Below are 22,737 nucleotides of genomic sequence, written 5' to 3'. Positions count from 1 at the left end.
ATGTGCACACAAACACATATACACATGTGAGTGTGCACACAGATCAAGTCATGGTCATTCCAGTGTTAATAAGTACTTACTGGCCGCAAGTACTACAAAAACAACTTGATGTAATTTAAGCATAAGGGTTGCTTAGTAGTAGTAAGCAGGAAGACCAGACTCACAGACTCCCTACTGTATGGATGCTTTAGCATCTTACAGAAAGGGCTGAGGACTAGGACCTGAGAAGTCGTTATAAACTTTGACAACACTCTCTTTTGTCTCTCATTCTGCATTTCTCAGTGTATCTGCTTTGTTTTTCTCTGTATTTCTCTGGTCCAGTTTTCCTGGTAATAATATAGAAGATGGCTGCCCTCAGAGCCTCTCATTTTTTACATCTTCTTTAAGAAACCAGCCCAATCTCAACTGAAATCTTCTATTCTGAATTCTGTGTATCTGAGAGATGGGCAGGTAGGTCCTCTGGCACTATCAGCTGTGTCTAGAGGATTGAAGTACAAACATGCCTGCTGGGGGTCATTGTGTATACATCATTGTGAGCTGAACAGGTACCCTGAAGGAGTACATTGAACATCCTACACTTTGGCTGCCCATGGTCCTTCCTCCATAACAAACACATCCTTGTTCCTATTTATAAATTCTAAAGATGTTCCCGGTGATGCATTCTGTTCCTAGTAATGAATCCTAGCTATACTGAAACCAAATTCTTCTTTCTCTCTCTCTCTCTCTCTCTCTGCCTCTTCCCTTTTCTTTCTACCTCTTCTTTAGATTTATTTCCTTTCTTCCATTCCTTGCCTTAAAAAAAAATCTACTTCCTACCTTCATATATCTTTCCTTCCTAACTAATCCTAATATTGAATTAAAGCACACTTAAAATACATTGCTCATATATGTCTTTAATTCTTATAGAATTTAGAATTTATTTTTAATATGGTATGGCATTAGGATTCTAACTTTTTAAAATAGATAATTAACCAGGGAACTATTTCTTGAATATGCCATTGTTTTCTTCTTCATTTGTAATGACAATGATGATGATTATTATTGAGAGGTTGCTATGGGCAAGGCAGTGTTTTGAGAGCTTTACCTATACTTAAATTCCTAGTTGTGTTTCTTGAATAAAGGTCTTCCTCATTTTGGCCGGACACAGTAGCTTATGCCTGTAATCCCAGCACTTTGGAGATGCCAAGGCAGAAGGATCGCTTGAGGCCAGGCACTTGAGAACAGCCCTGGCAACATAGCAAGACCTTGGTATCAAAAAAAAAAAAAAAAAAAAAGCTGGCTGTGGTGGCATGCACCTATAGTCCTAGCTACTTGAAAGGATCGCTTGAGCTCAGGAGTTCAAGACTCCAGTCAGCCACTGCTCTCCAGCCTGGGCAACAGAACAAGCCTCTTGTCTCTAAATTTTAAAAAGAAGTCTGCTATAACAGGATGTTTTAGAAAAAAAGAAGAAGAAGAAGAAGAAGTCCTCATTATTAGGCATTTAGAAATAACCTCATTCTTAGCATATTAAAAAGTAAAAAGTTGCTTTTCCACTTAGGTCCCCAATTTTTTATCTCTCTGGGAATTAAGAATCTCTCATAAAAACAAGTGCCCTGCCTTCAACTTTAAGACTGGAAGAGGAGTTAGTGAGACCAAGAAATTCCACTTTTCTACTTCTCACCAGGGATGTTACTTATAGGTGTCTTTCAGGTTGCAGAAAAGATGGAAAAAAGGACATGTGCACTCTGCCCCAAAGATGTCGAGTATAATATCCTGTACTTTGCACAATCAGAGAATATAGCTGCCCATGAAAATTGTTTGGTAAGTTATTTGAAAGCATACTTCAAAGTATATGAGTACTTTTAGAGTAGGACACACAAGAATACATAAATGACACTTTAGATACAAAGAAAAACAAGTTGGCCATGGTTTGGGTTTTTAAAGGTGAAGATTGGGGAGCATGTTTTTCTGATTTTGAACTTTTTCAGAACTTATCACATATGATTACTGTTAGTTTTACTTACAAGGGGTTAAATGCACAAAGAGAAAGAATTGTGGTAAAGAAACTCTTTATAGATATTTTAATGAAATACTAAGAACATAACAACTCCGATAGACCTTCTACCCAGATATAATTTCTATCAAAGTCTATAGAGTTCTGAGATTTATCCATGTTGGTAAACATAGCTCTAAGCCTTTCATTTTAAGTATAATGTTCCATTTCATGACTATGTCACCATTAACTATTCTGTGAATGGGCATTTAGTTTTTCCAGTATTGTTTTCTATGACTAACGTTGTCATGAACATTCTTGTCTAGGTTTCCTTTTCATATGAGAATTTCCCTAGTCTAGGCTATATAGCTAAGAGCAGAATTGTTAGGTACAGGGATGGGGTGTTTTGTACTTCACTAAATTTGCCAAATTGTTCTTCAAAGGGATTGTACCATTTAATATACCTAACTTATTAGCAGTGTGAGAACTGACTAATACACAAGGACATTCTCTTACACTATAACAATATAAATGTCAAAATCAAGAAATTTTGTTATACTGCTACCATGTATTCTTCAAAATCACCTGTTATACTAATATCGTGTGCGTGTGTGTGTGTGTTTTTTTTTTTTGAAAAAGGGCCTCACTATTGCCCAGGGCTGGAGTGCAGTGGCATCATCATGCCTGACTGCAGTCTTGACCACCTGGGCTCAAGTGATTCTCCCACCTCAGCCTCCAGAGTAGCTGGAAGTACAGGCATGTGCCACTGTGCCCAGCTAATTTTTTGTACTTTCTGTAGAGATGGAGTTTTGACATGTTGCCCAGGTTGGTATCCAACTTTTGGGCTCAAGCAATCCTCCCACCTCAGCCTCCCAAAATGCTGGGATTACAGGCGTGAGCCACCACACCTGGCCTAATAACATTTTTTACAACAAAAGATTTTAGCTCATGAGTTGCCTTTTGTTTTCATGTCTTAAGTTTTTTCGCTTTATTTGGTTAATAATTTGTGTTGTACTTATGTATTTTTTCTGCTCTGAAGCCATTCTTATATTAACATGGTTAAATGTTGATGTTTTATTTTTATTTATCTATTTGAGCAAGGTCTCCCCAGACTAGAGTGCAGTGGCATAATCAAAGCTCATTGCAGCCTTGAACTCCTGGGCTTAAGCAATCCTCCCACCTCAACTTCCTAAGTAGCTAGGACTACAGGCACATACACCATACCCAGCTAATTTTTAATTTTTTTTTTTTTTTAGAGATGGGGGTCTAGCTATGTTGCCCAGGCTCACTTCGAACTCCTGGCCTCAAGTGATTCTCCTGTCTCAGCCTCCCAAAGTGTTGGGATTACAGGCATAAGCCACTGCTCCCAGCCCCATCATGATATTTTTATTCTAATATACAGTTGATATTGATTTGCTACTATTTTTTAGTTAACTTTATTGGCATAATTTACATAAAACCAAATGTACCCATTTTGTGTCCAATTCAGAAAGTTTTGAGACATGTAACCATATGAGACCCATGTAACCACTTCAACAGTCAAGATATAAACATTTCCATTACCCCAAAGGGTTTCCCCAATGCTCTGTGCAATCAATTCCTTCCGACCGCAAGTCCCTATAAATTTGTCTTATATTTTCTCAGATTTCATATTAAAGGAATCCTGTAGTTGTCCTCTTTTGTATCAGTTCCTTTGTTCAGTATACTGTTTAGATACATCCATGTTGCATGTATGTGTATCTTGTTCCTTTTTCATTCTTCATAGTACTCAATTGGTATGCATTATCACAATTTTTTTATTCATTCATTTGTTGATAGTCGTGTTATTTCCAGTTTGGAGCTCTTATGATAAAAATCAGCTATGAGCATCTGTATATGAGTTTTTCTATCTTCATTTACGTCTTTTATAAATTTCAAAATTATTCAATAATTTTTATCTGTAGCGGAATAGAACTTGGGGTTAGATATAGTCCTGGGCTTGTTTTTTGTTTTGTTTTGTTACTTTTTTCTAAAGCCTTTTTAAATGAGCTATTATCAGTATATATGAACACTATTGATTTTTAGTTATTGATCTAATCCAGCAACCTTACCAAATTCTTATTAGTTCTAAAAAGTCTCTAGATTTACCTGGATATATTGTATGCAAACAATCCTCAACTTTAAATAAAGATAATTTTATTTCTTTACCTTTAATATGAGGGACTCAATCTCTTTTTCTTGTTTGATTGTGTTTCTCTTAGGTAAATAGCTGGAAGTAGAATTACTGAGTCATAAAGTGAGTGTATGTTTAACTTTAAAAGTGATTGCATTATTTTACATTTCTACCAGTGGTATGTAAGACTTTCATTTGCTCCTCATCCTCATCAACACTGGGTATTTTCAGTATTGTTATTTTAGCCAGTCTAGTAGATATATATTCCATCTCTCTATGGCTTTAATATGCCTGACAGTTAATGATATTAAACATCTTCTCATGTGCTTATTTGCCATTCATAAACCTTCTTTCATTAAGTGTCTGTTCACATTTTTTGCCCACTTTTAATTGATTTGTCTTATTGAGTTGTGTTTTCTAAATTCTTGATATAAGCCTTTTGTTAAATTAATTATTATACTTTGAGTTCTGGCATACAAGTGCAGAATGTGCAGGTTTGTTACCTAGGTATACACGTGCTATGGTGGTTCGGTGCTATGGTGGTTCGCTGCACCCATCAACCCGTCATCTACATTATGTATTTCTCCTAATGCTGTCTCTCCCCTAGCCCCTACCCCCAGCAGGCCCCAGTGTGTGATGTTCCCCTCCCTGTGTCCATGTGTTCTCAATGTTCAACTCCCACTTATGAGAGAGAACATGAAGTGTTTGGTTTTCTGTTCTTGTGTTAGTTTGCTGAGTTTGATGGTTTCCAGCTTCATCCATGTCCCTGCAAAGGACATGAACTTATCCTTTTTTATGTCTGCATAGTATTTCATGGTGTATATGTACCACATTTTCTTTATCCTGTCTATCCTTGATGGACATTTGGGTTGGTTCCGAGTCTTTGCTATTGTAAATAATGCTGCAATAAATATACATGTATGTGTGTCTTTATAGTAGAATGATTTATACTCCTTTGAGCATATACCCAGTAATGGGATTGCTGGGTCAAATGGTGTTTCTGGTTCTAGATCCTTGAGGAATTGCCACACTGTCTTCCACAATGGTTGACCTAATTTATACTCCCACCAACAATGTAAAAGCATTCCTGTTTTTCCACGTCCTCTCCAGCATCTGTTGTTTCCTGACTTTTTAATGATCACCATTCTTTTTTTTTTTTCCATTTATTTATTTTATTGCATTTTAGGTTTTGGGGTACATGTGAAGAACATGCAAGATTGTTGCATAGGTACACACGTGGCAGTGTGATTTGCTGCCTTCCTCCCCATCACCTACATCTGGCATCTCTCCCCTTGCTATCTTTCCCCAACTACCCACCCCCCACCATCCCTCCCCTATTTCCCCCCAACTGACCCCAGTGTGTAGTGCTCCCCTCCCTGTGTCCATGTGTTCTCATTGTTCAACACCCACGTATGAGTGAGAACATGCGGTGTTTGATTTTCTGTTCTTGTGTCAGTTTGCTGAGAATGATGGTTTCCAGGTTCATCCATGTCCCTACAAAGGTCACAAACTCATCGTTTTTGATGGCTGCATAATATTCCATGGTGTATACGTGCCACTGATCACCATTCTAACTGGCGTGATGTGGTATCTCGTGGTTTTGATTTTCATTTCTCTAATGACCAGTGATGATGAGCTTTTTTTCATATGTTTGTTGGCTGCATAAATGTCTTCTTTTGAGAAGTGTCTGTTCATATCCTTTGCCCACTTTTTGATGGGGTTGTTGTTTTTTTCTAAATTTAAGTTCTTTGTAGATTCTGGATATTAGCCTTTCATCAGATGGATAGATTGCAAAAATATTCCATTCTGTAGGTTGCCTGTTCACTCTGATGATAGGTTTTTTTTTTTGCTGTGCAGAAGCTCTTTAGTTTAATTAGATCCCATTTGTCAATTATGGCTTTTGTTGCCATTGCTCTTGGTCATTAAGTCTTTGCCCATGCCAAGTCCTGAATAATATTGCTTATGTTTTCTTCTAGGGTGTTTATGGTTTTAGTTCTTATATTTAAATCTTTAATCCATCTTGAGTTAATTTTTGTAAGGTGTAAGGAAGGGGTTTTCTGCATATGGCTAGACAGTTTTGCCAACACCATTTATTAAATAGGGAATCCTTTCCCCATTGTTTATTTTTGTCAGGTTTGTCAAAGATCAGATGGCTGTAGATGTGTGGTGTTATTTCAGAGGCCTCTGTTCTGTTCCATTGATCTATATATCTGTTTTGATACCAGTATCCTGCTGTTTTGGTTATTGTAGCCTTGTAGTATAGTTTGAAGTCATGTAGTGGGATGCCTCCAGCTTTGTTCGTTTTGCTTAGGATTGTCTTGGCTATGCAGGATTCTTTTTGGTTCCATGTGAAATTTAAAGTAGTTTTTTTCTAATTTTGTGAAGAAAATCAATGGTAGCTTGATGGGGATAGCGCTGAATCTATAAATTACTTTGGGCGGTATGGCCATTTTCACAATGTTGATTCTTCCTATCCATGAGCATGGAATGTTTTTCCATTTGTTTGTGTCCTTTCTTATTTCTTTGAGCAGTGGCTTGTAGTTCTCCTTGAAGAGGTCAATCACATCCCTTACAAGTTGTATTCTTAGATATTTAATTCTCTTTGTAGCAATTGTGAATGGAAGTTCACTCATGATTTGGCTCTCTATTATTCATGAATAGGAATGCTTGTGATTTTTGCACATTGATTTTGTATCCTGAAACTTTGCTGAAGTTGCTTATCAGCTTCAGGAGATTTGGAGCTGAGATGATGGGGTTTTCTAAATATACAGTCATGTCATCTGCAAACAGAGACAATTTGACTTCCTTTTTCCTATTTGAATAGCCTTTGTTTCTTTCTCTTGCCTGATTGCCCTGCTCAGAACTTTCAATACTATGTTGAATACGAGTGCTGAGAGAGGGCATCCTTGTCTTGTACCAGTTTTCAAAGGGAACGCTTCCAGTTTTTGCCCATTCAGTATGATATTGGCTGTGGGTTTTTCAGAAATAGCTCTTATTATTTTTAGATACATTCCACCAATACATAGTTTATTGAGAATTTTTAGCATGAAGGGGTGTTGAGTTTTATCGAAGGCCTTTTCTGCATCTATTGAGATAATCATGTGGTTTTTGTCATTGGTTCTGTTGATGTGATAGATTACATTTATTAATTTGCATATGTTGAACAAGTCTTGCATTCTGGGGATAAAGCTGACTTGATATTGGAGGGTATGCTTTTTGATGTCTGCTATATTTAGTTTGCCAGTATTTTATTGAGGATTTTTGCATCGATGTTCATCAGGGATATTGGCCTGAAATTTTCTTTTTTTGTTGTGTCTCTGCCAGGTTTTAGTATCAGGATGACGCTGGCCTCATAAAATGAGTTAGGGAGGATTTCCTCTTTTTCTATTGTTTGGAATACTTTTAGAAGGAATGGTATCAGCTCCTCTTTGTACCTCTGGTAGAATTCAGCTGTGAATCCGTCTGGTCCTGAACTTTTTTTGGTTGGTAGGCTATTAATTGCTGCCTCAATTTCAGAACTTGTTATTGGTCTATTCAGGGATTCAACTTCTTCCTGATTTAGTCTTGGGGAGGGGGTGTCTGTGACCAAGAATTTATCCATTTCTTCTTGATTTTCTAGTTTATTTGCATAGAGATGTTCATAGTATTCTCCGATGGTAGTTTGTATTTCTGTGGGATCGGTGGTGATATTCCCTTTATCATTTTTTATTGCGTTTTTTTGATTCTTCTCTCTTTTATTCTTTTTTAGTCTGGCTACCTATCTATTTTGTTGATCTTTTCAAAAAACCAGCTCCTGGATTCATTGATTTTTTTTTTTTTTGAAAGGGTTTTTCGTGTCTCTGTCTCCTTCAGTTCTGCTCTTAGTTATTTCTTCTCTTCTGCTAGCTTTTGAATTTGTTTGTTCTTGCTTCTCTAGTTCTTTTAATTATGATGTTAGGGTGTCAATTTTAGATCTTTCCTGCTTTCTCTTGTAAGCACTTAGTGCTGTAAAGTTCCCTCTAGATACTGCTTTAAATGTGTCCCAGAGATTCTGGTACATTGTGTCTTTGTTCTCATTGGTTTCAAAGAACTTCTTTATTTCTGACTTCAATTCAGTATTTACCCAGTAGTCATTCAGGAGCAGGTTGTTCAGTTTCCATGTAGTTTTGCGGTTTTGAGTGAGTTTCTTAATCCAGAGTTCTAATTTGATTGCACTGTAGTCTGAGAGACTGTTATGATTTCCTGTTCTTTTGCATTTTGAGGCATATTTTATTTCCAATTATGTGGTCAGTTTTAGAATAAGTGTGATGTGGTACTGAGAAGAATGTATATTCTGCTGATTTGTGGTGGAGAGTTCTGTAGACGTCTGTTAGGTCCACTTGGTCCAGAGCCGAGTTCAAGTCCTGAATATCCTTGTTAATTTTCTGTCTCGCTGCTCTGTCTAATATTGACAGTGGGGTGTTAACGTCTCCCACTATTATTGTGTGGGAGTCTAAGTCTCTCTGTAGGTCTCTAAGAACTTGCTTTATGAATCTGGGTGCTCCTGTATTGGGTCCATATATATTTAGGATAGTTAGCGCTTCTTGTCACATTGATCCCTTTATGTAATACCCATATTTGTCTCTTTTGATCTTTGTTGGTTTAAAGTCTGTTTTATCAGAGATTAGGATTGCAAACCCTGCCTTTTTTTTTTTCTTTCCATTTGCTTGGTAAATATTCCTCCCTCCCTTTATTTTGAGCCTATGTGTGTCTTTGCGTGTGATATGGGTCTCCTGAATACAGCACACTGATGATGGGTCCTGACTCTATCCAAGTTGCCAGTCTGTGCCTTTAAACTGGGGTCTTTAATCCATTTACATTTAAGGTTAATATTTTATGTGTGAATTTGATCATGTCATTATGATGCTAGCTGGTTATTTTGCCTATTAGTTGATAAAGTTTCTTCATAGTGTTGATGGTCTTCACAATTTGGTACGTTTTTGCAATGGCTGGTACCGGTTGTTCCATTCCATGTTCAGTGCTTCCTTCAGGAGCTCTTGTAAGGCAGGCCTAGTGGTGACAAAACCTCTCAGCATTTGCTTGTCTGTAAAGGATTTTATTTTCCCTTAACTTATGAAACTTATCAGTTTCTTCTTGATTTTCTAGTTTATTTGCGTAAAGGTGTTCATAGTATTCTCTGATGGTAGTTTGTATTTCTGTGGGATCTGATTTGTATTTATTTGGCTGGATATGAAATTCTGGGTTGAAAATTCTTTAAGAATGTTCAATATTGGCCTCCACTCTCTTCTGGCTTGTCGGGTTTCTGCAGAGAGATCTGCTGTTTGTCTCATGGGCTTCCCTTTGTGTGTAACCCAACGTTTTTCTCTGGCTGCCCTTAACAGTTTTTCCTTCATTTCAACCTTGGTAAATCTGACGATTGTGTGTCTTGGGGTTGCTCTTCTCAAGGAGTATCTTTGCGGTGTTCTATGTATTTCTTGAATTTGAATGTTGGTGTGTCTTGCTAGGTTGGGGAAGCTCTCCCGGATAATATCCTGAAGATTGTCTTCCAGCTTGATTCCATTCTTCCCATCACTTTCAGGTACACCAATCAAATGTAGATTCGGTCTTTTCACATAGTCCCATATTTCTTGGAGACTTTGTTCTTTCCTTTTTATTCTTTTTTCTCTAATCTCATCTTCTTGCTTTATTTCATTAAGTTGATCTTCAGTCTCTGATATCCTTTCTTCTACTTGATGGATTCAGCTATTGATACTTGTGTATGCCTCATGAAGTTCTTGTGCTGTGTTTTTCAGCTCTATCAGGTCATTTATGTTTTTCTCTAAACTGGTTATTCTAGTTAGCAATTCATCTAACCTTTTTCAATGTTCTTAGCTTTCTTGAATTGGGTTAGCACATGCTCCTTTAGCTCGGAGGAGTTTGTTATTACCCACCTGAATCCCACTTCTGTCCGTTTGTCAAACTCTCCATCCAGTTTTGTTCCCTTGCTCGTGAAGAGTTATGATCCTTTGGAGGAGAAGAGGTGTTCTGGGTTTTGGAATTTTCAGTCTTTTTGAGCTGGTTTTTCCTCCTATTCATGGATTTATCTACGTTGGTCTTTGATGTTAGTGACCTTTGGATGGGGTTTTTGTGTGGATGTCCTTTTTGTTGATGTTGATGTTATTCCTTTTGTTAGTTTTTCTTCTAAGAGGCCCCTCCAGAGTCTGCTGGAGTTTGCTGGGGGTCCACTCCAGATCCTGTTTGCCTGAGAGGCTGCAGAGGCTACAGAATAGCAAAGATTCCTGCCTGTTCCTTCCTCTGGAAGCTTCATCTCAGAGGGGCACCACCAGATGCCAGCCAGAGCTCTCCTGTATGAGGTGCCCGTTGGCCCCTGCTAGGAGTTGTCTCCCAATCAGAGACATGGGGATCAGGGACCCACTTGAGGAAGCAGTCTGACCCTTAGCAGAGCTCAAGTGCTGTGCTGGGAGATCCACTGCTCTTTTCAGAGCCACGAGGGAGGGACATTTAAGTCTGCTGAAGCTGTGCCCACAGCTGCCCCTTCCCCCAGGTGCTCTGTCCCAGGAAGATGGGGGTTTTATCTATAAGCCCCTGACTGGGGCTGCTGCCCTTTTTTTTTTTTTTAGAGATGCTCTGCCCAGAGAGGAGGCAGTCAGGCCATAGCGGCCTTGCTGAGCTACAGTGGGCTCCACCTAGTTTGATCTTCTAGGAGGCTTTGTTTACACCGTGAGGGTAAAACCACATACTCAAGCCTCAGCAATGGCGGATGTCTCTCCCCTAACCAAGCTCAAGCCTCCCAGGTCAAGCTCAGACTGCTGCTGCCAGCAAGAATGTCAAGCCAGTGGATCTTAGCTTGCTGGGCTCTGTGGGGGTGGGACCCACCAAGCCAGACCACTTGACTCCCTGGCATTTGCTCCCTTTCTGGGGGAATGAACAGTTCTATTTAGCTGGCATTCCAGGCACCACTAAGGTAGGAAAAAAAAAACTAGCTGGGTGCACTGGCTGATGCCTGTAATCCCAGCACTTTGGGAGGCCAAGACGGGCAGATCACAAGGTCAGCAATTCAAGACCAGACTGGCCAACATGGTAAAACCCCATCTCTACTAAAAATACAAAACAAAAAAATTAGCTGGGCATGGTGGTGCGTGCCTGTAATCCCAGCTACTCTGGAGGCTGAGGCAGGAGAACTGCTTGAACCCAGGAGATGGAGGTTGTGGTGAGCGGAGATCATGCCATTGTACTCCAGCCTGGGTGACAGAGCAAGACTCCATCTCAAAAAACAAACAAACTCCTGCAGCTAGCTCAGTATCACCCAAATGGCTTGAAACCCAGGGTCTTGGTGTCGTAGGCACCGGGGGGAATCTCCTGGTCTGTGGGTTGTGAAGACCGTGAGAAAAGCACAGTATCTGGGCCAGAGTGCACTGTTTGTCATGGTGCAGTCCCTAATGGCTCCTCTTGGCTAGGAGAGGGAGTTCCCCGACCCCTTGTGCTTCCTGGGTGAGGCGCCACCCCATCCTGCTTTGGCTCACCCTCTGTAGGCTGCACCTACTGTCCAACCAGTCCCAATGAGATGAACCGGGTACCTCAGTTGGAAATGCAGAAATCACTTTCCTTCTGCATCGATCTTGCTGGGAGCTGCAGACTGGAGCTGTTCCTATTCGGCCATCTTGACAGCAATCCCTCTGGATACAAGTCTTTGGCAGAGATAATGTATTGTGAATAATTTCTCCCAGTCTCTGGCTTGCCTTTTTGTTTTCCTAGCAATGTCTTTCAAAGACAATTTTTATTTTGATGGAATCCAACTTACTTTTTCTTTATGGTTTCTGCTTTTTATACAAAATTTTTGCCTATGCCAATGTCACCAAAATTTACCCTTATGTTTTTCATGCCCATTTGTTATTTGAGTATAATATGTGAAACATTGATCTTCAATTCAGAAGATTTAGATTCTTCTGGTTTCAAGTAGCACATAAAGACTTAAGCTACCTACACATAAAAGGGGGTTTGTAATAAGGTTTTGGGGCCTTTTCATGTTTCCTAAAGGCAGGCATGCAGGTGGAAAGCCATTGGGAACCTAGAATGTCCTCTTTCTAGCCCTTGTTTTTCTTTCTTTGCGGACTGACTTGCTCTTACCACGTGGCTTCAGCTATTGCNGAGGTAGAAAGCCATTGGGAACCTAGAATGTCCTCTTTCTAGCCCTTGTTTTTCTTTCTTTGCGGACTGACTTGCTCTTACCACGTGGCTTCAGCTATTGCTCAAAGCCCATTCCACACTTTTAGGATAGGGGATCAGATTGACCTACCTTGGCATCAGGGTTCTACCCAGGTCCAATGAGTTATTAGAGGTTGGGATTCCAGAGTATAAAACATGCCTGGAAACTAGAGTCATTCCCAGAGAAGTGGGATGGCTTATGGTCTGCTCATCCACCCCCAAAGTTGCCACTGTTTTACCCCCAGTCCATTTTCCACTCCTGGTTTGATTTTCCACTTTTGATATGATTTTCTGACATGTCACTTCCAATATTACTTTGTGCCTACTCTGGATTTTTTTTTTTTTTTTTCTAATCTGCAGCTGTATTCTTCAGGACTTGTGGAATATGAGGATCATGATCCACTTAATCTTGATAGAAGTTTTGATGTGGAATCGGTAAAGAAAGAAATCCAGAGAGGAAGGAAGTTGGTAAGTGTAAATGATGTTATTTCATATACTGGATGAATAGACCCTCAGGGGAGGCATTCCAAAGGAAGTCTATTTGACTGATAAACCAGGGATAGAGAAGCATCTTGGAGAGCTGAAAGAAGTAGGACCTATACTGGAAAGCCCGATTCAACCCAACATTGAATTTTTTTTGAGACCTAGTTTTACTCTTGTTGACCAGGGTAGAGTGCAGTGATGCAATATTAGTTTACTATAACCTCCGCCTCCTGGGTTCAAGTGATTCTCCTGCCTCAGCCTCCCGGGTAGCTGGGATTACAAGCATGGGCCACCATGCCTAGCTAACTTTTGTATTTTTAGTTTCACAATGTTGGCCAAGCTGGTCTCGAACTCCTGACCTCAGGTGATCCACTTGCCTTGGCTTCCCAGAGTGGTGGGATTACAGGTGAGCTACCACACCCGGCCAACATTTAATATTTTAAAATAAACTACCATATACTTTACCAATAAAATAGATCTGAGCTAGAATGCTTATGCTGTAGGTAGAAGAAAGTAAGTAGAAAGTAAGAAAGTAGAAGAAACGGACTTTTACAAAGAAGATACTTATTTTTTCACTTGATCAGAGAAAACATCTGCTTTCCAAGTTGATTGATTCAGTGGCTTGATAATGTCGTCAGGGGCCCAGGTTCTTCTCTCTGGTCTCCTGTCCCCAAAATCAGCTGGTCTCCTTGTGGTTATAGAGTGGCCACAGGCAGCAACTGGAGCATCAAGCTTTCTTATTCATATCCAGTGACAGAAAGGTCATCCCTACACATGGAATAACAGCCCTTCTGAAAGTTTAATTAGGATGCTCCCCTCTTTCTGCACCAGCTGCTGGGGGTGGCCATAACTAATCAGGGTCTACCCTGGGAGCAAGGTCAGCTCCCCATGGGTCGTAAGGGGCTATCTAGGAAGGTAAAAATGCTGAGAAGTCATCCCACTGGGCATACTGCAGCAACTTCCTCTCAAGGACCCTACATATCTTAGCAAGCAGGACAGAAAGTGTGAGCACCTCACACTGACTACAACCACAAGGTTAATGCCTGGGGAAAAACATTTATTTAGGCCTGCAAGGCATCGGCATCAGCAGCATCCTCCATTAGGTATGTTGCATATATTGCTCTAGGTGAACTCCCAGCTATAGGTAAAATTATGCCCGTTTTGTAAATTGAAGAAATGGAAAGTTTAGAGTGAAAGGGAACAGTCCAGATGGAATTCTGAAAATTATGCTCTCTTAGGCCGTGTACACAATACTGTAGTAGGCCCTGAAGCAAGTCATAAAAATGGAGTGTGTGTGGGCTGGGCATAGTGGTGCATGCCTGTAATCCCAGCACTTTGGGAAGCCAAGGCAGGAGGATTGCTTGAGCCCAGGAGTTTGAGGCCAACATGGTGGGACCCTGTCTTTACCAAAAAAGAAAAATAATTAGCTCAGCACAGTGGCATATACCTGTAGCTGCAGCTACTTGGGAGGCTGAAGTGGGAGGATTGTTGAGCCTGGAAAGTTGAGGCTGTGGTGAGCTATGATCACACCACTGTACTCCAGCCTGGGCAACAGAGGAGACTCAAATTAGAAAAAAAAAAAAAAGTATGTGGATCCTGCTCTTAGTGTCTATGCTATACTAATTAATACTTGGCAAGACTGGCCACTGACATCATTAGTGCTGACAGGGCCACATCCCTAGGATTTCAGGTGTGATGAGATGGGTGAACAGGGAGCCTCTCTGATTAGAAAGTAGCAGACAGACCTCAAGTGAAATATTTTTGTTGCTCTTCACTAACTGGATTTGAGTGGGGAGACATAGAGTTAAAGAAAGCTCTGAGAAATTGTAGTGGTCATCCAGATATGAAAAGACACAGGCTAAGAAATGAGGGCAGTTGACTGGAGACACTAATATTTGGAGGGAAGCAGGTACCTGAGGGTTTCTGCAGACCTTGGGATGTAGACTTCCCTACTGGGAAGGCTTTGGGATGGGTTGGAAGTGGAGGATAAAGGACAGAAGAGAGAAAAGTCACCTGAGGTAATAGTTAACTACTCACAGCATTTGTGGAACCCTTGGAATATGTGGGCAGATATACGGCACACACCCATGGGAGGGACAGGCCAGTGCTGTGGTGGTTTGAGTACAGCTGGGCAAGTGCCTTAAGGGCAAGCAGCAAGGGCTGTCAGCAAGCAGGCTCCTACCTAGGATTCAGACTACCACAATAGTATGTCAGAGTAAAGTGGCCGAAAAAGTACACAGTCCTTTCCTAGACACACACACACACCCCTACCTAGGATTCAGACTACCACAATAGTATGTCAGAGTAAAATGGCCGAAAAAGTACAGTCCTTCCCTACACACACACACACACACACACACACACACTCTCTCTCTCTCTCTCTCTCTCTCTCTCTCTCTCTCTCTCCCCCCATCTAAACCTGCTCATTCTTCATCACAATAAACAGCACTGCTCATTCTTCATCCCCAATAAACAGCACTGTCATTATCCGTTTGCCCACGCCAGAAGTCTAAGGACTCTCTTTTCCTCATCAACCTCCCAGCCCAACATCAAGCCCATGGGCATTAACGCCTAGATGCATCTTTCATCCATCTGCCCACTTCATTCAATGTCAGTAATCACCATAGTGAAGTCACTGATCTTGTTGTCTGAGCGAGTACTGACACTTGCCCCACTGTCTCTCCTGCCATCCCTATCCCAGCTCATAGTTCTCCACCCAGCAGCAGCCCAGCAGCCTGAATGATCTTTCAAAAATGTTAATCAGTTTATGTTCCCCTTGCACAAAGATAAAACCCAACTCCTTACTCTGGCATGTAAGCCCCACATGATCTAGCCCTTACTTACCCCTCTGATCATCCCTGAGACTTCCCCGTGCTCACCTTGCTGCCCCAACAGCACTGGCCATCTGTATACTGATGTATTTTTAAATGAATAAATGTTTATTAGCCACTTGTATTTTTTCTTCTATAATTAGCCAGTTACCTTTTTTCCGCAGGTTATAAGAATCTTAGTACTTTAATATGCTGCAAAGATTTTTCTTTCAATCTTTTCCTTGTCTTTTAAATATTTTTAATGCCCTCATTATAAAAATGGAAGTTTAAAATATTTGTATAGTAGGCGGTCATTTTTTTTGGAAACCAATTCTCCCTCTGTCACCCAGGCTGGAGTGCAGTAGTGCAGTCACAGCTCACTGCAGCCTTGATTTCCTGGGCACACGCCATCTTCTGGCTTCAGCCTTTCAAATAGCTGGGACTACAGGACTGAGTGTGCCACTATGCCCAGCCAATTTTAAAAATTTTTTGTAGAGATAAGGTCTCACTGTATTGCCCAGGCTTGTCTTGAACTCCTGGGCTCAAGCAATCCTCCTGCTTAAGCCTCCCGAAGTACTAGGATTACAGGCATGGGCCACCACACCCAGCCTGTCAAAAGTTTTCATTTGTGACTTCTGGGTTTTCTTCCTGCCTTAGACAGCCTTCCTTGCCTCCATACCATGCTTTTTTCTTTCTCCTATATTTCCTAATCTTTAAGCATTTTTTGTTTAACATTATCTAGTTAGGTCTTTAATCTATGTGCAACTTATATTCAGGAGTATATTTTGAAACGGATTTAACTTTATTTTTTCCTATATACACAGCCAGTTACCCTCCTCCCAAATTAAATGATCGTTCTTGTAATCTTTGATTTGAAATTCCACCTTTATCATAACCTTATTTCTTGCCTATATTTGAATTTCCTTTAACTGCTTCTGTGCTTGCTTGTGCCGATTCTGGGCTATGGCATGAGTGACCTCCTGTTCTGTAAGGCAATTTCAGTGTGCCCCCATGTCCTTCAGCCAGAGTGTCACGCAGATCAGCCTTGGTCCTGGCTGGATTCCCCTCAACCCATTAGGCTGCTGTGGCAACACACTGCCTAGCCATCATGACACTACTCTCACATATAAAATACCAGATAAATACAAGCCAGGGATCAAATAAACTGAACTAAGAAAAAATTGTTAATACTCCAAGTTGTAGCATTTTAAAAAATATTTGGCCCTACTACCTAGATTCCAAGGAGGTTTCCCTTACTTTATCTCACATAATCCTCAAGAGCTACTTTGTAAGACAGATACTATCACCCAGGGAAGGGTCTGAGTCTGAAAGAGAAATCACACCACTCTTAGTGGCACAGCTGGCAGCCACTCTTGCCTGTCTCAATGTCCCTAATTTGCCAGCTCTGCTTTTTTGAAAATTCTTTTTAAAAGAGTTTTTGTTTGTTTGTTTTTAAACATTTTCTGCTTTTAATCAGATCATTACAAAACTGTCTGTCTAGGCATTCCGGTTAGCTGAGGTTTTGCTGAAATTCCCAAATGAGCAGCCAAATGTTAAGTACTCTACCTAGTGTAACAGGATGGAATCTTGCTGATGATGCCCAGGACAAAATGCAGGGCTCCTGGAACTTAAATAACATTTAATTATATCTTTGAATTTTAACAAATAACAGGTACTTAGTAAAATCTATTCTTCTGTAGAAATGCACATTTTGTCATAAAAGAGGAGCCACCGTGGGATGTGATTTAAAAGCCTGTAACAAGAATTACCACTTTTTCTGTGCCAAGAAGGACCATGCAGTTCCAAAGTCTGATGGAGCTCGAGGAATTTATAAGTATTTAACAAAACGTTTTTAAAACCACATTTGGGGGACTGGGATAAGGAATGGTTGGATTAAGACAAGGAGACTTTTAAAACTAATTTTATGTAAATGGTTTTCAAATGAGAACATAGCCAGTGTTGGGGATGCCCAGGGGTACATGACTTCACAACAGAAACATCACAGGAAGAAAACAAAGTTTGTTTGGTGGGGTGGGGGTGGGGGTGTTGGTTTTGGTTTTCTAAAAAAGAAAAATTTCTCTGAACCCTCTTCTTCCTGATAGAAAGCATTGTCATGGTGATAGGGATGGCATTCAGACCTGTTCTTTTCTGCAAACAGGAAAAGGGCCATACTTCTATAGCCACAGGTTCACCAGCGTATCCCTCTATCTTGTGTGTGGAATAAATGTAATTTTCCACCATCATACCAATTGATAGCCACTTGTCACCTGCATCATCTTGCCTAAAAATAGCTAGTAAATACAATAAAGAAATGATGTAGCAAACACACTAATTAATCATTAAGACCTTAAAGAAACTTATCTTGTTTATATTGCCTTTGGGTTTTAAATTTTTGTCCATTTCTTCCAACAATTCTTTAATATTAATTTGGACCCAATAAGGCAGACTTCAAGTCCAGTGGAATTATAGTTGCTTTATCCTTGGTCTTCCTTCTGAGAAAAGATTTCGTTCAGTTAAATAAGTGTATAATTGGGTCAGAAGAAATCAGTAAGCCAGTTGGTAAGTGAATGGATTCAGATCATGTTCGATAGCATCACTCTTTTTGGTGGGTAGATGTAGCCTAAGATACGTCATACAAAGGTGATGGAGCAAACTATTTTTAGCCTCCTTAATGCTATGACATGGAATAAAAAGAGGGTCTGAAGTTGAAGAGCCAGACTGGCATTTCTCACTTCTTTGGGGCATGTGCTTAGATTCCACTTGAATTTTAAATTTCAATGAAATATATTATTTTAATCATAATATCTTGAATAATGAGATCAGTGTTACGAAAGCATGAATTTTTTCAAATATTTTTGTAGGCTGTGTTATATTTTTTAAGATTTTTAAAAATTCCATTGAGAGGCTGATCTTTTGCCTGCCAGTGGGCATATATTCCCAATTTTTCCCATAGTGTTCCAGGCACTATTTTGTTTATTTAATAACCACTTGCTTTATGCCAGGCATAGTTCTAAGTGCTTTACAAATGTTAACTCATTTAATCCTCGGAACAATCAACTGAGGGAGATAGTATTATCTCCATTTTCCAGAGGAGGAAACTGGGGCCTTGAGACACTCAGTGACTTGTCCCCAGGTCACACAGCTGGTCAGTGGCAGAGCTGGGCTGCAGAACTTCTGAGTCCTTGCTCTTCGCCACCATGTTGTCTTCAGTTGTGGGGGTTATATATTCTAAACCAAGAGGCAAGCCTACCATTGAAAGAAGCTTGCTAAATTTTAAATCTGATTCTGAATAGGTTCCCTAAGTATTTTGTTGCTAATCAGACATGGAAAGAAATGTGTAAATGTGTAAATTTTGTACTGCACCTTCTTTTTATATTTGATTTGCTAAGACACTCACAGGTGGTTATACTGAGTCTCATTTTTATTATTTACCTTCCCAAAGAGCTGATTTTAATATGACCTTTATAATGACCTTAAACATAAGATCAAACAAAAAGGAAGGAAGTCCTGGCTATATCTTAAAGTTTGAAAAAATATACTGATCACACCCATTAGAAGAACTAACAATTAGGGACTCAATAAATTAGTCATCTTGCATTGTTTTATCAAGGAACAGGTGAATTTCTATGCATTTTTAAACTGAATTTAAACATTCATGCCTAGCACACACAAGGCACCTTTCTAGATGCTATGAGATACAAAGAGGAATAAAATATAGATTGAACCCCAGAGAAGTTATCACCTGGTGGGAAGGCCAGAAGAAAGGTCAGTGCAAACAGAAGCACATGGAATAATGAGAGCAGGAGGCGGTTTATATGAAAGGAGCTCGGGGCTGGGCACAGTGGCTAACGCCTGTAATCCCAGCACTTTGGGAAGCCAATGTGGGCAGATCATGAGGTCAGGAGATCGAGACCATCCTGGCCAACATGGTGAAACCCCATCTCTACTAAAAATGCAAAAAATTAGCCAGGCATGGTGGTGTGCGCCTATAGTCCCAGCTGCTGGAGAGACTGAGGCAGGAGAATCACTTGAACCTGGGAGGTGGAGACTGCAGTGAGCCGAGATCAGGCCACTGCACTCCAGCTTGGCGATGGAGTCAGACTCCATCTGAGGGAAAAAAAAAAAAAAAGCTTGGCCTTGAGTTGAGCATTGTTGACACTAGGAATGGATAGGGGCATGGGGTTCATCCTAATATTTTCAACACTGTTTGAAAAAATTGAAGTACTTGGCCAGTGAAAGTGCTCAAGAAACCAGAATCCAAAGCGAGAGGAGATTAACTTTGGGTGTTGCTGGGAAGACTGCATAGAGGAGGTGGGAACTGGTGTAAGATGGAAAGAAAAGGCATTCTTCCCCTAGGCTAGGAGGTCACTGCATCCTGAGAGTCAACACCATCTGGAGAGGAAGGGAGATGAAGCTGGGTGCTGAGGAGAAGGAAAGGTTAGAAAGAAAATGGCCTGAGCAGCTCTATAAAATGATTCACTTCATTTCTTCATCATAGCCTGCTCTGCTGCTGCTTTCTCTTGGAAGATACAATCAGTTCTAGGCCCTTTGTAGGCAAAATCTGAGATCTGGGGTAGATACCTGTTTTCATTGAAAACTACTTTTTCCTCAAATTAACGCATGCAATTTTTTGCTGTTTGTTGTTGAAAACCAGCAGAATCTCACATAGTCAGATTGTGGATCTTTAGGTATCTTTACACAGTAAAAATCCCACTGACCACTGCATATGAACTAGTATTGTTCATAATACTTCATCAGCATTTATTCCTTGAAAGAACATAATCATCTTCCTAAGACCCTGAGGACATAAAGACATCTAACTGAGCCTCCATCTGCACTCAGTGTGGGTCACTAACTTTACACAGGTTTAAACAGCTTTAAAAAAAAAAAAAAAAAAAAAAAAAAAAAACTTTAGTGTGATGCCATCATGAAAAATAGTTTAGTATGTTTTTAATCACAAAAATAGATATGATACTTGAAAACTGTAAATAAAAATATTTTACAATTCTTTGAAATTAAATATTTCAGACTGTTTTGCCAACAACATGCTCAATTCCCGATCATCACTCAAAGTGGTAAGTTTCTAAAATTTAGCACTGTGGGTTTTAAAGAAAGGTAAACATTTAGGTAACATAAGGAATAATCTATACTAGCCTCACTGAATTAATGTTTACATATCTAGAAAATTGACTGCTTTGTGTACTATATGATATAATTGACTAATTTTTTATGAACAAGACCTATTCTCTTTGAATCTGGTATCTTTCATTCTAACTACACTCACAAAACCAAACTAAGACATGAGAAAAAGCTTCGACTTTTGGGACTGCTTCTCTTCCACAAGAACTTAAAAAGTGCTGCACCTCTCTGAGTGAAAATTCCTTAAGGATGTATGGTTAGCATTTCAGTTCTGATGAAGGCAGACTGGCTCCTTAACTGGAGTTATGGGGTACACTTTCATTCATGAGTGGAACAGCAGTGTCTTAGCAGCACTAAATCTGAAATGTTCACTGTGAACTGGAGTTGGGGCCACTTTGGAAAAGACTTAGTATTGCATCATGCCAACCGCATTAATTGGTGGTAAACAACACTCTCCAAACAGCACCTCTACCATCATTTTTCAGTCATTACCCTTTTAACTTAGCAGGAAATGGTATTACAAATACTGCTTTAAATCAGTGTTTATTGACAGGGAAAAGCACCAGCAGTACACATTTACTCAAATCCTTGCAAACGTAATCTATTAAACATCTTCATCTTTATTAGTCTGTTTTCCTTTGGATATCTTCACTTATGAGTGCATTCTCATATCTTTTTGCCAATTATATTTGTTTTCCTATGACCCAATTTGTTCATTTTTCTATTCAATTAACCCTCTCCTCAGAGAGTTCCCATGTGCCCATTTTTCTACTCAATTATTTACATGTTTTGCATTAAACTTATAGTAACTTTTAAAAAATTAACCCTTTCTCGTTAAGTGCTGCAGTCTAAGTTTGCCATATCTTTTGACCTTGTAAAAACTTTTGGCATATGAGTTGTATATTTCATGTAGTCAAACATTAATCTTTTCCTTTATGGATTCCAATTTTTAAATGGTTTATATTTTTAGGAAAATTTTCAGGAATTAAAAGAAAAAGAGGAAGGAAGAAACGCCTCACAGGCAACCACATACAGGTAATTTGACTTAGTTTTTATAGCTTTACCTTGCTTCATACAGAATTCTTATTTAAACCAGTCTGAATGTCAGGTGAAATGTACTTTCCAAATCATCTGAATAGACAGCCTTTGTAGAACATTCTTCATTTGTGTTCTCAGCTAAGACTGCTCCTGAGTCTGCCTTTTTAGGAAGAATCCCATAGTTGGGAAGCTCTTAGATATTTCCTAGATGATAGAATCATAATGAGATGAGCATGAAAATGAATCTGGAAGTTCCAAGCACATAACCTTCAGGAGGTGACATGCTCCGAGCTCCTATAAAGCATCCCCTGGCACCAAACTAGTGAGAGCATCTGACCCCACAGGTGCTTACAGTTAAAACAGGCAGAGGGTGCAGTTGAACATCCTTATGGAGCCAAGTATTTCCCAGCTTCATGGCCCACACCTAACCAAATATATGGCTCTTATAAACTTGTGGATTATCATGCATAAGGTATATGAAAATATTTTGGGGATTTGAGCCGGGTGCAGTGGCTTACTCCTGTAAATCCCAGCACCTTGGAAGGCCAAAGCGGGCAGATTACGAGGTCAAGAGATCAAGCCCATCCTGGCCAACATGGTAAAATCCCGTCTCTACTAAAAATTCAAAAATTAGCTGGGTGTGATGGCGCATGCCTGTAGTCCCAGCTACTCAGGAGGCTGAGGCAGGAGAATTGCTTGAACCCAGGAGGAGGAGGTTGCAGTGAGCCAAGATCGTGCCACTGCACTCCAGCCTGGCACCTGGCGATGGAACAAGACTCTGTCTCAAAAAAATTAAAAAAATAGGCCGGGCGCGGTGGCTCAAGCCTGTAATCCCAGCACTTTGGGAGGCCGAGGCAGGTGGATCACGAGGTCAAGAGATCGAGACCATCCTGGTCAACACGGTGAAACCCCGTCTCTACTAAAAATACAAAAAATTAGCTGGGCATGGTGGCGCATGC

At 40.1% G+C, this 22,737-nt stretch overlaps 1 protein-coding gene across 2 annotated transcripts in view; it reads left to right on the top strand.

Annotated features, from left to right (window-relative positions):
• Nucleotides 1-22,737, top strand: part of PHF11 (PHD finger protein 11) — a 32,484-nt gene that overhangs the window by 2,568 nt on the left and 7,179 nt on the right. Inside the window, exons 2-6 of one of the 2 annotated variants that reach the window (XM_017535907.2) lie at nt 1,679-1,800; nt 12,669-12,776; nt 17,302-17,435; nt 20,630-20,676; nt 21,711-21,775. In XM_017535907.2, the coding sequence (XP_017391396.1) occupies nt 1,679-1,800; nt 12,669-12,776; nt 17,302-17,435; nt 20,630-20,676; nt 21,711-21,775 (476 nt within the window). The remainder of the gene's footprint in view (nt 1-1,678; nt 1,801-12,668; nt 12,777-17,301; nt 17,436-20,629; nt 20,677-21,710; nt 21,776-22,737) is intronic. The other variant, XM_017535909.2, reaches the window with a different exon arrangement.

Source organism: Cebus imitator, unplaced genomic scaffold (assembly GCF_001604975.1).
Source record: "Cebus imitator isolate Cc_AM_T3 unplaced genomic scaffold, Cebus_imitator-1.0 Scaffold94, whole genome shotgun sequence".
NCBI lineage: Eukaryota > Metazoa > Chordata > Mammalia > Primates > Cebidae > Cebus > Cebus imitator.
This window is presented reverse-complemented; position numbering and strand designations above follow the sequence as displayed.